This window comes from Eubalaena glacialis, chromosome 9 (genome assembly GCF_028564815.1).
Source record: "Eubalaena glacialis isolate mEubGla1 chromosome 9, mEubGla1.1.hap2.+ XY, whole genome shotgun sequence".
Taxonomy (NCBI): Eukaryota; Metazoa; Chordata; class Mammalia; order Artiodactyla; family Balaenidae; genus Eubalaena; species Eubalaena glacialis.
In genome coordinates, this window is record NC_083724.1 from 88,205,274 (window position 1) to 88,223,132 (window position 17,859).

The window sequence follows — 17,859 nt, forward strand, 5'->3', positions numbered from 1 at the left end:
GTGTGTTCTGACTGCTCTACCAATTGTCCGTTTTCTCTCCTTCTCCTTGGGCCTCCATAGGAGACACAACAATATTGAAATTAGGCCAGTTAATAACCCTACAATGGCCTCTAACTGTTCAAGTGAAAGGAAGAGCGGCATGTCTCTTGCTTTAAATCAGAAGCTAGAAATTATAAAGCTTAGTGAGGAAGGCACGTCTAAAGCTGAGATGCGCTGAAAGCTAAGCTTCTTGCGCCAAACAGTTAAGGTGTGAATGCAAAGGAAATGTTCTTGAAGGGAATTAAAAGTGCTACTACAGTGAACACATGAATGATAAGAAGGCAAAACAGTCACTGCTGATATGAAGAAAGTTGTAGTGGTCTGGATAGAAGATCAAACAAGCCACAACATTCTCTTAAGCCAAAGCCTAGTCCAGAGCAAGGCCCTAACTCTCTTCAATTCTATGAGGGCTGAGAGAGGTAAGGAAGCTACAGAAGAAAAGTCTGAAGCTAGCACAGGCTGGCTCATGAGGTATAAGGAAAGAAACTGTCTCCATACGTAAAAGTGAAAGGTGAAGCAGCAAGTGCTGGTGTAGAAGCTGCGGCAAGTTATCTGGAAGATCTAGCAAGATAATTAATGAAGGTGGTTACATTAAAGAACAGATTTTCAATGTAGACGAAATAGCTTTATATTGGAAGAAGATGCCATCTAGGACTTTCATAGCTAGAGAGGAGAAGTCAATGCCTGGCTTCAAAGCTTCAAAGGACAGACCAACTCTCTTGTTAGGGACAAATGTAGTTGGTGACTTCAGGTTGAAGTCAATTCTTATTTACCATTCTGAAAATCTTAGGGCCCTTTTAAAAATCTACTGTGCCTGTGCTCTATTAATAGAACAACAAAGGCTGGATGACAGCACATCTGTTTATAATATGTTTTACTGAATATTTTACGCCCACCGCTGAGATCTACTGCTCAGAAAAAAAAATTCCTTTCAAAATATTACTGCTCATTGACAATGCACCTGGTCACCCAAGAGCTCTGATGGAGATGTACAGTGAGATTAATGTTGTTTTCATGCCTGCTAACACAACAGCCATTCTGCAGCCCATGAATCAAAGAGTCATTTCGACTTTCAACTCTTACTATTTAAGAAATACATTCCTCTGAGGGATCTGGGCAAAGTAAACTGAAAATCTTCTGGAAAGGATTCACCATTCTAGATGCCATTAAGCACAGTTGTGACTCATGGGAAGAGGTCAAAATATCAACATTAACAGGAGTTTGGAAGAAGTTGATTCCAATCCTCATGGACGACTTTGAGGGGTTCAAGACTTCAGTGGAGGAAGTAACTGCAGATGTGGCAGAAACAGCAAGAGAACTAGAGTTAGAAGTGGAGCCTGAAGATGTGACTGAATTGCTGCAATCTCATGATAAAATTTTAATGGACGAGGAGTTGCTTCTTATGGATGAACAAAGAAAGTAGTTTCTTGAGACGAAACCTACTCCTGATGAAGCTGCTGTGAGACTGTTGAAATGACAACACAGGATTTAGAGTATTACATAAACCTAGTTGATAAAGCAGTGACAGGGTTTGAAAGGAATGACTCCAATTTTGAAAGTAGTTCTGCTGTGGGTAAAATGCTATCAAACAGCACTGCATGCTACAGAGAAATTGTTTGTGAAAGGAAGAGTCAACTGATGTGACAAACTTCATATTGTCTTATTTTAAGAAACTTCCACAGCCACCCCAACCTACAGCAGCCACCACCATGATCAGTCAGCAGCATCAACACTGAGGCAAGATCCTCCACCAGCAAAAAGATGATGACTCACTGAAGGCTCGGACAATGGTTAGCAATTTTTAGTAATAAAGTATTTTTAAATTAAGATACGTGCATTGTGTGTTTTAGACATAATGATATTGAACACTAAATAGACTACAGGATAGTATAAACATAACTTCTATATGCACTGGGAAACCAAAAAAGTCGTGTGACTCACTTTATTGCTGTGGTCTGGAACGAAGCCTGCAATATCTCTGAGGTATGCTTGTAATGCCTTCCCGTCAGGCCTGCTCAAAGGGAAGATAAGGATACAGAGCAAACGCGTGTGAAACAGACCTACGAGCCATCAGTGTTTGCTTACCCGTGAGTTTGGTCTTCAACTACTTCTTTGAGCATTTCAGAGATATGTTTCAGTGCCTGGTGCCAAAGTCCCTGTGGGATATCTGTGGGTGGAGAGAGCCATCAGAGAGGAGCTGAAGAAAAGTCAAACCTATTAGGAATCATCTACAGCTAAGACCAGAAGAGGTCTTTTGGAGGAAAAGCCTTAATTTTCCTGGTCCACGGAATCCGTACCACTGCTCTCATGCTGATCCCAGCCAGAATCTATGTCTCTGGCCTCGGAAGAAAGACGTGTCAGTGTTACACAGGGCTAAAGAGCTAAGGCTCTTTAACTCGGGTACATGGGAGTGGACAGAGACTGCACAGGCAGCCCACCGTAGGGTTTACAAAGGTTATGTGGAAGATGTCCCAGGTTTTTTTCTTTTCTACTCACCTACCCCCTCCTCTATCACTAGTAATCTGTGATTTCAACATACATGGAGATTATAATAAAATAATCAACAAGGAATTAGGAATGGGCTGCCCAACTGTTTTTCTACGATTGTGATGAATTTAGAATAAGATTTCAGGTGTATAGTTTTTTAAAAAAAAAAGGTCAGAAAAAAATACATGGGTATCATACAGACAAATGTCTTTTCTTTAGTTAGTTTTTCTGGTTTCATAATGTTCCCATGGTCTTAAACACTTCTGAGCATGTATGTATCTGTAGTTCTAAACAACATCTGAAAAAGGTTACCACATTTCCATGTAGTGATAGGTTCTGTAATTAAATACACGAGAAAGATAATGTAAGTGATACAATAACCACTACTACCCCACAAATGTTAAAGAATCATAAATTATCTCTCTCCCTCTTCTGAACTCCCATAACTCTTGATTTGCAGGCTTTGAAGGCATTTTTGTTTTCTTCTTTTTATTAGTTGTTTAGATATGTATTTGATGTATCCTTTACTTGTAGCTCCTGGATAGTCAGGGCTCATAAGTGACCCATCTTTTATGCCTACAAGACTTTACAGTGGGCACAAAATCAATTTCTGATGAATAGAAGATTCTACTGTTAAAAAACACTTCAATTTGTGAATGTAACATTATTTTTCCAAATGTAATATGCAGAAAACCGTTCTAGGAACTAGCAGAGGTAGTCTTTTGTTTATAGATTTCCAAATTTAAAAAATAACAACCCCAATACTTTTTCTGGAGCTCATTCAGCTGCTCACATAGGCTGACCTTAGGCTTTGTTGATCTGACTTAGGCTGTGAGACGTGGCCCTGGAAGGTGAATTACTGACTTTTCTGTCTTGTTATTAAAGTTTTCCCGTTGTGTCCCCACAGGTTAAGTTCCACAAAACTGTTGACTAGAGATCCCACCAGGCCCGTCACCACCTCCACCTCTAGCATCTGAGAGGACAGCATCAAGTGGGTCACTTTGGGTGAGAACCTAATCTTTTAGAACAAGGAAGAGGAATTTTGATTTTGTAAAATGCTCTGAAACCTTGAATCATACTTTCCTCAAATGAATTTACTTACTCAAGTCTCAGGAAAAAGCCAGGGAAAAAAACGGCATAAAAAGGAAATATTATGGATTCTTTTACTCTTTTCTCTCCTCTTTCCTTCCATGGTCAGATGAATGCCTTTTTCTAAGGCACAGAGTCTGTCTTGTGTCAGTGTTGCCTCTGCTTCAGATTTCAGGCTTTAGACGGGAAGGATGTCTATATTCTCTATTTCTGAAATGTTTCCTAAACAGGAGCTCACAGGCATGTTAACAGATCAACATCAGTGGAATCAGGGCAGAATCATCACTTCCCCAACTGGATATGGCCTCTGGAAGGCTGGTAAATGAAATCAGAGAGGGCTGTGGTCTAATACACTTACTGAATTCTTTCAAAAGGCTTCTCTTGGCTTGGTTAGGAGAAATTTCCACTAAACTTCCTTGGCTTCATTCATCATTTTATCTTTTCTTTTGAAACAGGGGGCACAGAGTAGAAAGAATGAAATACAAATAAACGTACTGTTTTATTCCAAATCAGCCAAGTCTTAGCCTGTTCCTGGCATCCAGGTAGATCTGGCTGGCACGAGCAGAGGCCTTGTGTTATCCAGAACAGACTATCAAAACCCAACTAGAGGCCATTTTGTTCTTTTTTCTTTCTTTTGGTAAATGATTGTAACTGGGAAGTCAAGCAAATTCTCACATCAAAATCCACAGAATGTGAGACCCTGAGAGCTTAAAGGATGTTAGCAAAGACCAATTCCCTTTACAGATAAGGAACTGGGAGGAAACAGTTATAATTTAATCAGTGTATTCCCAGAAGTTATTTTAATATGGGCAGAATCAACCTTCACATACCTTTTGGGTGTTGGAGTAGCACCATGACAAGAGACGGAGAAGCATAAGGAAAGTAGGTCTTGAATGCAAACTTCAGCTACAATAGAATCAAAAATTCAAAACCATTTGAACATTAGCATTGGAAAGGGTGTTAAGAAAATACACAATCTTGCATCCTCTGCCCAAAAAAGACCCTCTACTTTATGTGGTCAGAATTTTTCCTTGCACGCTTATCAAAAAAAAAAAAAAAAAAGATTCTCCTAATAATCTTGTAAATATGTTCCAAAAAATTAAACCTTTTTAAAGTCACCTTCTAGGACTTAAGAAAAATAAAGTTATACTCCTGATGTCTTTATATCAGTTCTTCACCTCACATGAACTCAATTATACACATAAATCTTCTAGTTAAGTGAGAGTTTCTAAGGCAGGCAGTTGCGAGATGGTTTTTTTATAATCAAAAAAGCATAAAACAATGGTGCTCACAATACTTTGAGGGCCAAAGTGCTATCCTATCTATACCCTCAGAAGGCACAGAAGTTTTGAAGTACCTTTGTACAAAGTTGAGGTAAAAATCTATAAGCAGTGAAGTGTAAGGGCTTTAAGTGTACAATTCGATGACTTTTGGTAAATGTATAAATCCAATGTGACCATCACTCCAATCAAGACACAGAACATTTTGATCACCCCAGAAAGTTCCCTTGTGGCTGTTATAATCAATCCCTCCACCCCATCCCGGCAACCAATATTTTATTTCAACAAGAGAGAGTAGTTTTGTATTTTCTTGAATTTCACACAAATAGAATCATAAGAGGATGTATTTTTTTGTGTCGGGCTTCTTTGGCTCAACATGTTCTTTTGCAACTCATCCATGTTATTGTGTATGCGGAGTTCATTTTTTTAAAAATTGCTCTGAAGTAGTCATTGTATGAATATACCATAATCTGTTTATTTATTCTCCCATTGATGGGCACTTGGGCTGTTTCCAGTTTGGGGCTGTTATGAATAAAGCTGCAGTTAACATTCACATTTATGTCTTTTTGTGGATATGTGCTATCATTTCTCTTGGGTAAATACCATAGGAATGGAATTAGTAGGTCATAGAGTAGATGCTTGTTTAACTTTATAAGAAACTGCCATGTAATTTTTCAAAGTGGTTGTACCACTTCACACTCCCATCACAATTTATGAGAATTTCAGTTGCTCCACATACTTGTCAACTTTTGGTATTGTCAATCTTATTAAGTTTAGCAATATTAGTGGGTGTGAAATATTACCTTATTATGACTTTACTATTCATTTTCCTGATGTGTTTACTGCCAACTTACACATATTTTTTGAAGTGTGTATTCAAGTCTTTTGTCCATTTTTAAAACTGAGTTGTTTCTTATGTTCTTGAGTTGTAAGAGATCTTTATATATTCTGGATACAAGTCCCCTGTCAGATATATGTATTGAGAATATTTTTTACCTGCTGGTGGATTGCTTTTTCATTTTCTTAAGGATGTCTACAAACACCAGAAGTTTTAAATTCTGATGAAGTCTAATTTATCCATTTTTCTCATATTGTTAGTGCTTTTCTGCATTTCTTCTAAGAAATCTTAGATTATCCCAATGTCAAAAAAGATATTTTCTTCATTTTCTTCTAGGAGCTTTATGGCTTTAGCATTTATTTTGAAGTCTATGATCCATCTCAAATTAATTTTTGTGTTTGTGAGGTAGAGGTTCATTTTTTCCTACCTGGATAGCCACTTGTTTCAGTGCCGTTTGTTGAAAACTTTCCTTTCTCCATTGGTTTTCCTGGCATCTCTGTCAAAAATCAGTTGACTACATATTAATATATGTATGGATCTACTTCTAGACACTATTCTGTTCCACTGATCTATCCTTTTGCCAATACCTCACTGTCTTGGTCTTGATTACTATAGCTTAAAGTCTTGAAATCAGGTAGTTTGAATCCTCTGATTTTTTTTTTTTTTTTTTGCCTTTGAAATCTTTTATTGTCACTTTGGTTAAGGAATAAGTATTGTCTCACAGTGACCTATGGTCTTATTTGATCAAGTGTTTTAAAACTTTTTGACAAACTTCCCAAAATATCAAATTTTAATTAAAGTTCTTTTGATTTCCAGCTAACTTTGGGATACCTTAGAGGGCCCCTGAGGTATCTCAAAGAGAAATATTTAATAAGGATTATTTCGTATGTTAAATTGAATATAATCACATGTTTAACCATGCCTTTTAAGTCTTTTGTCATTTACAGATATTTTTGTACTCTGATGCTGTTACAAAAAGTGCTTCATCATCAAGGAGATTCATGGAAAGGCTATGGAAACCGTTACAACAGTTCCACATCAAGATGATGGCTATGCGAGGATTCCAGCCCATACCAACTTAAAACAAGGAGCTGTCCTGCCCCTGGGGCCCCTAGATCAGGCATCCAGAGATTTTTACTTCCTGACAGGCCCCTACTCAGCCTTGAAGCAGTTACAGAAGATGGACCATTGCCCCTCTGCTTCCCATAAGAATATGGAAGTCTGAATTTTTTTTTTCTTTTGTTTTTTCAAAATTGTTCTGGCTACTGTAGGTCCTCTGCATTTTCGTATAAGTTTTAGAATCAGCCTGTCAGTTTCTGTTTTGAAAACCATGTTGGGATTTTAACTAGGATTACATTGAACCAGGCATCTCAACAATTCATGAATATGGTTTCTCTCTTAATATGTTTAAGTTTTCTTTAGTTTGTCTCACCAGTGTTTTATAGTTTTCCAAGTAGAGGTCTTATACACCTTTTTTTTTCTTTAATAAATTTATTTATTTATTTATTTATGGGTGCGCTGGGTCTTCATTGCTGCGTGAGGGCTTTCTCTAGTTGCGGCGAGCGGGGGCTACTCTTTGTTTTGGTGCGTGGGCTTCTCATTGTAGTGGCTTCTCTTGTTGAGAAGCACGGGCTCTAGGCGTGCGGGCTTCAGTAGTTGTGGCACGCGGGCTCAGCAGTTGTGGCTTGTGGGCTCTAGAGCACAGGCTCAGTAGTTGTGGCACACGGGCTTAGTTGCTCCATGGTATGTGGGATCTTCCCGGACCAGGGATCGAACCCGTGTCCCCTGCATTGGCAGGTGGATTCTTAACCACTGTGCCACCAGGGAAGTTCCAGGAAAATTGATACACCTTTTTAAAAATTTACTTCCAAGTGTTTTATGTGTGACTGTAGATTTGTCTATTTCTCTTTTTACTTCTGTCAGTTTTTGCTTTGTGTATTTCAGAACTCTGTTATTAGGCATATATCCATTTGTAATTGGCATTTCTCCCGATGAACTATTGCGTAATTATAAAATGTACCTCTTTTTGTCTGGTCATACCCCTTATCTTGAAACCTAATCCATCTGCTGCTAGTAGAGTGATACCAGCTTTCTTGTGCTTATTATTTACATTACGTATCCCTTTCCTTCCTTTTAACCTATCTGTGTCTTTATAATTAGAACGGGTCTCTTGAAAACAACATATAGTGGGTCTTGGTTTTTCATCCAGTCTGACATATTTGCTTATTTATTTATTTGTTTATTTATTTATTTTTGGCTGCGTTGGGTCTTCGTTGCTGTGCATGGGCTTTCTCTAGTTGCAGTGAGTGGGGGCTACTCTTCTTTGTGGTGCGCGGGCTTCTCACTGCAGTGGCTTCTCTTGCTGCAGAGCATGACTCTAGGCGCGCAGGCTGCAGTAGTTGTGGCATGCAGGCTCAGTAGTTGTGGCTCACGGGCTCTAGAATGCAGCTCAGTAGTGGTGCACGGACTTAGCTGCTCCACGGCGTGTGGGATCTTCCTGGACCAGGGCTTGAACCCGTGTCCCCTGCATTGGCAGGTGGATTCTTAACAACTGCGCCACCAGGGAAGTCCCATATTTGCTTTTTTACTAGTATATTTAGTTGATTTTCGCTTAGTTTTTGTAATTAACGTACTTGTAGATATATTTGGGTTTATCTTTTTATATTAGTTTCTTTTGCCCCATCTATTTTTTGTTCCTCTGGCAGCCCACAGCTCTGTCTTTTGACACCTCAAGTCAATCAGATTGTGCCTTGAGTTCTGGCCACCCCCTCACCCCTCCACCCACTCAACCCCCCTTCCACCCCTTACATTAGAGCCCTCATGGAAAAGTTAGAAGATTCCCCAATGTGGTTTCCTTTTTCAAGGGTTGAATCCCCTCCAGTTTTAATCTGCTTTTTGGGTTGCTCTCCAGTACCTTCAAATAGTTTAAAAAAATATTTTCCCCAGGGTTTATAGTTTTTATCTGTGGGAGATTTAGTCTAGTACATTATTAAACTCTGCACTACTGGCACCAGAACCTGAACTGATTTGCTGTTTGTATTGGAGCCATTCGTTATGCAAGCTCAGAAAAGAGGCTTGTCATGACAGCCTTAAGTTTTTGCCTACTAGTCCGACTGGGCACATTGATGGAGCTGCACTGTGCTCTCCAAGTAAAACAAGGGTGAGAGGAAAGGATAAAAAGAGAATGAGAAGCACTGAAGATAAACATTTCTGACAATGGGAAAGAATGTGGATTAATGGGATTTCTCATAAACTGCTGGGGGGAGGGACTTCCCTGGCGGTCCAGTGGTTAAGACTTCGCCTTCCAATGCAGGGGGTGCCGGTTTCGATCCCTGTTCGGGGAGCTAAGATGCCACATGCCTCGCGGCCAAAAAATGAAAACATAAAACAGAAGCAATACTGTAAAAATTCAATGAAAAACTTTAAAAATGGTCCATATCGGGGCTTCCCTGGTGGCGCAGTGGTTGAGAATCTGCCTGCCAATGCAGGGGACACGGTTTTGAGCCCTGGTCTGTGAAGGTCCCACATGCCGCGGAGCAACTGGGCCCGTGAGCCGCAACTGCTGTGCCTGCGCGTCTGGAGCTTGTGCTCCCAACAAGAGAGGCCGCGACGGTGAGAGGCCCGTGCACCCCGGCTCACCGCAACTAGAGAAAGCCCACACACAGAAACGAAGACCCAACACAGCCAAAATAAATAAATTAAAAAAAAAAAAATGGTCCACCTCAAAATAAAAATGTAAAAAAAAAAAAAAGAGATATCATTCTAAAAAAAAAAACAAACTGCTGGGGGGAATGTAAATTGGCACAAGCATGTATGAAAACAATTTGGCAGTATCTGCCAAAGCACTCCTAATAACCAGCACTTCCAGTCCTAAGTATATGCCCCAGAATGTTCAGAGCAACACTGTTTATGAAAGAAAACAAAATCTGGAAATAATCCAAAAGCCCACCACCAGGAAGATAGCTACATTGTGGTACACTTTCCCAACAGAGCACCACACAGCAATCCCCACCAGGACCACGACCACGCACAGCACAGAGCAATCCTGGTAGCACGATGCTGGAAAGAACAAGGCTCAAAAGACTACATACGGTGTGCTACTCTTACCTGTTGCTTGTTTTATAAAGTGCAAAAACAGTCACAAGTAAAGAAAACATGGTTTAGCAATCATATACACGTGATCAAACTATTTTCAGAAAAAGCAAAGGAATGATAAACATAAAATCAAAACAGCAGCTACCCGAGGGGAGAAGGTCAAAGTGACAGGATAGAGGAGGAGCACGTGGATACCTGAAAGTTGCTACTAGTGGGCCAGGTCTTGTTGGGTGTCAGGTTGGTAGATACTCATTTATTAAGAATGAATATGTGGATGGATGAATAAAACAGAAAGAAAAGAGGGCCATGCATGGAACTAGTAGGACAAAGGATGTCATGCATCAGGGATTATGATTAATCTACAAAGGGGCACTCAGGAAGGCAGGGGATTGATGATGAGAATGGCATCGACTAGAAAGGCAGGCAATCAGGAACAGCCCCAGGAAAAGAAATGACATAACAAATGTGGATGAAGGCATTTGCAAAGTTAAGAGGTTATTGCTCTTGTATCCTGAACCCAAGGTGAGGGCAATGAATTCCTGTTTCTTTTTGGATCCCTGCCCTGCCTTCCACCAGAACCCAATCTGTGCCCTTCACACCAGCAAACACATGTAGCCTGGGCAGGGTACTATTTTAAATTAAAAGTGACTGTAAGAACAGTTCAACCAGTCCAAATCTAAAGTGCCAAGGCCAACCCTGCAACTCAGGGGAAAAGCTGGTAAGGAAAACAGACTCAAGCTAGCGGTACAGAGCAATACTTCTTTCACCAATGCCCTCCGCCCTAACCTAGGTCTGTGCCAGGAGTCAAAGGCACAGGTTTTCTAGAGGTCAGTTCCTAATTGGAAATACTAAGAATATTCAGGGAAGATAAAAGATATTTATAGTTATGCCTCAAAATAAGCGTGAGGGCCAGCCAGTGCCTTTCAGCAGAGCTCTCCTCCCGAATTCCAGGCTGGGTACCATTGATAATGCTGTTTGCTACAGTCTAGCTAACTTCCCTTGGGAAAGAAAAGATGGGAAAAAAGCATCATAAATATTTATCATTGCCTTAAAAAACAGAAACCTCTGCTAAAACCTGAGAGGTTTCTTGGCGTAGGAGTGTATGGGATTTTAGTACAACCAAGCATCACAGCAGTGCTCTCCTAAGTCAAACTGCAGAAAGCATACCAAGGGACCATGACATCTCACAGGAAACTGCAGTGGACTTGGGCACTTGAACAGGCAAAGCACCACACAGACATTAGGTCTGTGGCCGTCAGAAGTACAGGCCAGTTAGAATGCCCAAAGACAGAAGCTCTCTGGTAGAAAAGGTTCCTGTTACACAGGTCACTCTGATCGATCAGCTGCCTCTGCTGACGGCCCCCCAGTGCAAGTCCTCCTGCAGATCCCTAGGTCCAGCTTCTTGCTTACTGAGTCCAACTGACACCTCTTGATCATGGCCATTCCTAGCTCCTCCTCTACAATTATTCAAATATTTCCTTGTCACTCTATCTCCTTTCTCCCCTGGAACTCAATTCACATTTAGGTCTCTGATATGAATGGAAACTAATAATTAAGAATGTCCAGTATTGCTTTGTAGTAAGTGGCATTTCCTTCTTAGCACATGCCATATAGACTCCAGAATACCTCTCTCTAGCCTGGGAGGGGCAGAGTCCTGCTTGACAAACAGCATACAACACAGGGCCCAGAAAGTTCACCCTCTGGGGTGGCACGTGCTGGCATGGCAGAGTTCTCTGCGCAGCAGTAGATAAATGCTTCTGGGTACCAGGACACAGGACGGACAGGAACCATCTTGATTTACTTTCAATTAAAATGGTTTTACCTTTGCTGGGGTTTTCATTTGGAAGCTTTCTTCTTGAACAAAACAGTCTATCAAAATCACTGAAAATAAAGTGCTCCCATCTGGTGATTAATCAAATACTCTTAACAGCTTCTTTTTCTTTGGGGGAATGAATAATATCTGCAATATAACGAACCTGCTTGTTTTCTTTTTCCAGAGCTTCTACAAAGCATCGTGTAAACACTTGGAGAGTGGCTAGTACTTCTAGGGCTCCATCAGTTTCCAGGAGTGCGTACCTGAGCAATGCAAAGCCAGATCACAACACATTCAGTGATTAACCTGGCAAACACATGAACCTGAACATGTAAAAGGGAAAAATGGAAACATTTTTTTGTGCCATAAGCTTCAACAGTATCTCAACTCATCAGTTTTCAGTCCTTGCGTGAAATCCCTTTTCTAAAGATTTTCTTTAAAATTGCAAACATGCAGAGCTCCCTTTCTTGTTTTCTGAATTATTAAGCACTTCATATCCCTTCCACATGGGCCTGGAATGCTCTTTACAAATATTTGCGCACTGTATGCCCAGAAATGCAACATCCACAGAACTTTTGCTTTTGCAAGTGGAGAAAGAGGTGCCCCCGGGGTTAAAATGGCTCAGTCAAATCCACCCAGCAAAGTGGTGGAAGAATCTGCATGTTCCTGGTTTGTTTTCGATGCATTTTCACACAACTAACTTTTCTTCATGTTTGTTTAAACAATAACAAAAAAATCAACTGAAACTTTGCTAGCTTTAAACTAAATACAGCATTCTGACTTATTTCTATACTCATTTAGCTTAAAGTTGGTATGTTTCAAGACCAACTCAAGTGCTGGATTACTTGCTATTGTAAAAATTCCTTTCCCCAGTGTCTGCTGTCTGCCATGGGGCCTCTGTTTGCTGAGTGTGAGGGGGATGGGATAAAGAGAGTAGATACCCTGGCTTTACCAGCACCCAGAAAAGAGGCTGGAAACCCTCCCTGGGTGGGCAAGTCCGGCCCCCCACTAACTGTCAGCCATAACCCAACCTAGTGTCCAGGGGTCTCCTCATCTTTCATCATTGTAAATCCAATGCCTTTACCAAGAAGTTCTGGTATTTGCAGAATAAAAATTAGTGTGCTGTAAGATAACATGCAGAGTTGATTCTGCCTTTCAGAAGAGCTCTGTTAAGAATGGCATCACTTATTTATTATTCTTGGTTTTCCTTAGCTTTCAAATCCTTTAAAAAGATTGGTCAGCCCTCATGTGGTGAAGGGAGAACACTACTACCCTTTATTTTGAGTTGAGAAAAATTCTACATGAATATTGAATGATGTAAATCTAATGCAATTTTGCTTTTCTACCATTATTATTAGAATTTTAAAAGGTTAAAAAAAGATATCTACCTTAATTTTTAGGCATTGGCTTTTAAATATACATTGACATTTGGGTTTTACCAAAAAGCTCAGCAGGAGGGGATGGAAGCAGAAACTAATTCCCTCGTGATACAGCCAGAGACTACCACAGAGGTTTTTATTCACATTTGGAAGCTGAACATATTTAGACCAATTTACTAGCAGAAACAGCACAATACTGACCTGAACATTTCGTCAACAACTCTGAATACGGCAGGGTGGCAGGCAGCTGCAGGCTGTAAGGAAAAGACCATGAGAAAGTACAATATCAGAAGCATTTCATCAGTAATGACTTGCTCTTATCAGGCAAACGAGTTGTCTAGAACTGCTGGTGTCTAGAAAATGGGTACATTCCTGTGAGTTAGAAAAAAAACAAGAACCAGTTCATAGCCAAAGCCCTACATACAAACAGTAGTTCTCTTGGGGCAAGGGGATTATGTACAACCTTTATTTCTTCTTTATACTCTGTACATTCCACACTTTCAACAATAAGCCCATATGATACAGAAAAAAGAGTCATTAAGTATCATGGAACATTAAAATATACCTTCTACCGGCATGCTGTAATGAAGACACAGAGCCTACCTGTGTTGCTAGTTTTACATAATGTGCTCTGTGGGTCTGACCTCCTCACATGACTTAAAAGTGCCTCAAGGTTGAATCTGGGCCGGCTATCTTTTCATTCCTGCTTATTAGGAAATGAGTGCATAATTTAGAATTATTATTGAGGAAAGCAGTGGCCACTACCATGCCAGACTAAATAATATTACATCTTAGTGCACTGTGAATTTAGCAGCTTAAATTACTTCAGATGAAAAAAGAATAAAGATACCATCATCTTGAATGATGAAAGCAATCTAATTTATTCCATGAGTATTTTTATGACAGGTTTTGATTGTATAAATCTGCAGAAGCCGACCTACTGTGGCCTGGGTGGGGCTTCAGTGGGCCTGACCCAGATTCCATATATTTTTGGCCAGAGCTCAAAGCATGACATTAAGCCAGAGGAAGATGCCATTTGGGTTCTAAGATATTTTACAGTAGCATCCAAAGGTTAGTGAATTGGCTCTATAGGGAATTTCTCTGAGTCACATTGAGCTTGATATGACTAGCTTTGGGAAACATTTTTTCATACCCCCTCAACTAGAAAAACAGAAAAAAGGATGTTTTCTCTTAAGTTTTCTAGACCAAGCTGAAGAAAGAATGATGCCTACCTCCATAGACTCTCTTCCACCCTGTTCTGTGCTGGCATTTCGAGTTGTAACATTGAATGTGCGCCATCTAGTGTTCATACACCACCATTACAGGCTGTTACAGAAGGCTCCAGGCAAGAGCATTGTCACTTGTTAAAATGATGGGATAATTCCTTTTATTTGAAGAGAGATTTGCGATTTGTAAGTTACAGATCTCTATTTTCTGAGTAATCCATACTCCCTAATCCTTCATTGATGTCCATTTTTATCTAAAAGAAACCAACTAAAATTTTTCATAGATAAATTCATTATATACTCAGAGTGATTTGGCAGAATTCAAACAGAAGAGAGGCAGAAGAAAGGCAGGTTCAACAGAAGAGAGGCAGAATATTTTTTGGCTTTGATTTCAGACAAGTTAGTTAATCTCCCTGCTTTTCAGCCTCACTGTAAATAATAACAGTTATTAAAAGGTCACTGGATATATGCCCAGAAAATATCATGGAAGTTTCTATGTATTCATAATGGAAAAATCAAACAAGAAGGGAAAAGCAGGGCTTCCCTGGTGGCGCAGTGGTTAAGAATCCGCCTGCCAATGCAGGGGACACGTGTTTGAGCCCTGGTCCAGGAAGATCCCACATGCCATGGAGCAACTAAGCCCATGGGCCACAACTACTGAGCCTGCGCGCTAGAGCCCGCACACCACAACTACTGAGCCTGTGCACCACAACTACTGAAGCCCGCGTGCCTAGAGCCCATGCTCCGCAACAAGAGAAGCCACCGCACTGAGAAGTCCGCACACCGCAACAAAGAATAGCCCCTGCTCACCGCAACTAGAGAAAGCCCGTGCACAGCAACGAAGACCCAATGCAGTCAAAAAATGAAATCAATAAATTAAAAAAAAAAAAAAAGGGAAAAGCAAACCGCATGTCCTGAAGAAATGTGATTCATCAAATTTGCCAGAACAATTTTTCAAAGTCTTATATATAGACAATGTGTGTTTAAGACCAAACAACACTGTCATGTGACACACAGAGCCTAAAAATGCATTGATAGAAAATAAGACTAAAATTGAAAATGGTAAAATAGAACCATTCCCTTTGTTCTAAATGGCTTAACTACTCCAGAACCACTCTATAAATGTGATGCTAGTAGAAAATCATTCAATACTGATCACAGGGATTTCCAAATGGCAAAGAAAAGGCTGATCCAACATGTAGAACAGGGCTACCTTGAAAAGCAAGGGGGAAAGCAAGAAAGCTCTAACTCAGTTTGTTGAAAGAGGACAAGAGCTTGGACATGCTCTTCTTTTATGCAGTGTTTTCTAGCAAAACAGCTCAATCAAATGTTTTAAATATCTACAGACTGTGTGGAATCTGCCTGTTCTCTCCATGCCAACAGACTCTCCTCTTTGATTTCTTTCTGTCCAAATATTTCAGACTTTTGGTTGCTCTCAACCTGCTTCTACAACCTGTTTTAGCTTTTAAAACAGATAAGATGTTAGGAGGCAGGGGAACCTCCTGGAAGTGACCAGGCTTGAAACAGCAATAGCAGAGATTTTGATTTAAAAACCAGTCTCCCTCGCCACTCCAGAGTTGTGAACAGCTTTCTCATCTGCAGCCTTTTCGGATGGTTTTAAAAATGACACTCTTCACACTTCCCGAGCACATAATTTCAAGGTCAGTGAGTCCCCTCATGAAGCCCTGAGTGCTCACAGGCCAGGCATGTGTCCCAGTGACATCAAATCACAAAAGCAAAAGTAAGCCGCTTTTCTTATCAAGGGAATCCTCTAAATAGAAATAAAGTCTTAATTTATGCTCCTCTGGAAGCCATAAATTACCCCCCCTAAATCTTTACAGCATCCATGTGAAGGAAGAGGCAAACACTTAACCCCTCTGAATCCTGTTTTATTTTTAAAACGGGACCCTACATTAACACAACAGGTCACTCTGCAACCCAGAGTTCCACACCCTAGCTCCGAAGCCCCACGATCCAGGCAATTATCTTTCCTGTTAAAATGAGGACAGAAAAGAAAACCTTTTTTGGGTTCCATCTGTTTGTCTGTTTTTCTCCATCCTACCAAAATCTGTTCCTTCTCAAGTTCTTCTCTTCTCCATATGGTCTAACGATTTCCGTGTACAGATTATTTCAAGTCTAGGGAAACTGTGTTACCAGGAGGCCATCAATAACAGGAGTTATGCCGTCCTTCTCTCCCCTCACGCTGCCCCCAATTCTTTCACTAAATGTCAGAGGATGAATGGAAGATGATGACGGTGAGCTCCAGCCTCTGGTTTCCTTTTCTTATGGACCAGATTGTTCTGGGGTGCTCATCCCTTTACCTCTGCCACAGCTACCCAGAACTGCATTGCTTATCTCCTCTCTGCCCAGAAGGACAGCCCATTCCCATCCCTCGAAAAAACAAGGGAAGACTAAGCAACATAGAGAAGTGCGCGGCGGCCGCATTCTCTAGGCCTGCATTGTAGGCAGAGGTGAGGGAGAGGCCAGCTTGTCATTCTGTGCCATGAACTGTACAAATAACATCAATGCTTGCTCTCTGTCCTTAGTGTCTAAACTGTTTTCATCCCGATTCATCAATGATTATTACAAGCCACCTGCCACTTGAAAGAGGCCCAAGAACACGGAAGAACAGAATTCTCAGGAAGAAATCTTTCCTTTTTTCTATCATTTTTTGATTCTTTGTGTGTGTGAGAAAGAAAGAGTATGGGTAGAGGGGAGAAAAAGATAGAATACAAACCAGAAAGGGAAATTATACTATGATTTGAGGTAATTCACAGAGAAAAGTGAATGCCTCTCATAAAAAACAAAAAGGCAGTGAAGACACAGAAAAAAAAAATTCTCAAGCCGTCTTCATTTATCACCCTTCATAGATATTTTTCCTAAAAAAATAAAGGGAGAAATTTCAGGTGAGAGATAAACTGAAGTTCAGTAAGCCTGGGATAGCTTCTCTTTCATAATCTATTTTTATGTAGTTTTATATAGTTTACTCTGGAATGGAGTTTTTTTTTTTTTAAACTAATGGCTGATGACGCTTTTCCTCCAGTTTACCCGACAGCCGGCAATCACGTCCCACTGTGTAGCTGACTCTTCCAAACCCTTGACAGGGAGGAGCCCTTGTCTTAATATATAAATTAAAAGGTGACTATTCATCAAGAAATAACACTCTTCTTTAAAAAAAAGATTCTTCATAAGTTTCATTTCAAAAAAATCCTTTACTGAGTTCATAAACAATTTGGTTTAAAAAAAAATCTACTTATATAAAAAATCTTCACCTCTGTCATGTAAAATAAGGGACCTTTATAAACATGTATTTTCTTTTATTATGCCACTTTCTTCTTTTCTTTCAAATACCAAACTTAAGACTGTAAATATCCCTTTTGCATTTTAAGATCTATTTTGTTTCAAAACATTCACATTTCTTTCAACAAATTTGAGCTTGGAAAAATGATTCTTTCTTTTTAATCTTTACCAGATGTTGTTTATACTACAAGCAATTTTTTTTTCAGTACTCCATAATGCAATTATTGTTTAATTAGTGATAAATCTGTCATTTCTGGGCTTAAAAAAAAAAAATTAACAAGTACCAAATGTACTTTTGTATTTTGAATTTACC

General features: G+C 40.0%; 1 protein-coding gene across 1 annotated transcript in view; it reads right to left on the reverse strand.

The window, feature by feature from the left end:
- FANCC (FA complementation group C) overlaps positions 1-17,859 on the reverse strand; it is a 277,595-nt gene that overhangs the window by 16,219 nt on the left and 243,517 nt on the right. The window contains 4 exon segments of the mRNA XM_061199225.1: positions 2,125-2,206; positions 4,446-4,521; positions 11,805-11,904; positions 13,222-13,274. Of these exon segments, the coding sequence (XP_061055208.1) occupies positions 2,125-2,206; positions 4,446-4,521; positions 11,805-11,904; positions 13,222-13,274 (311 nt within the window).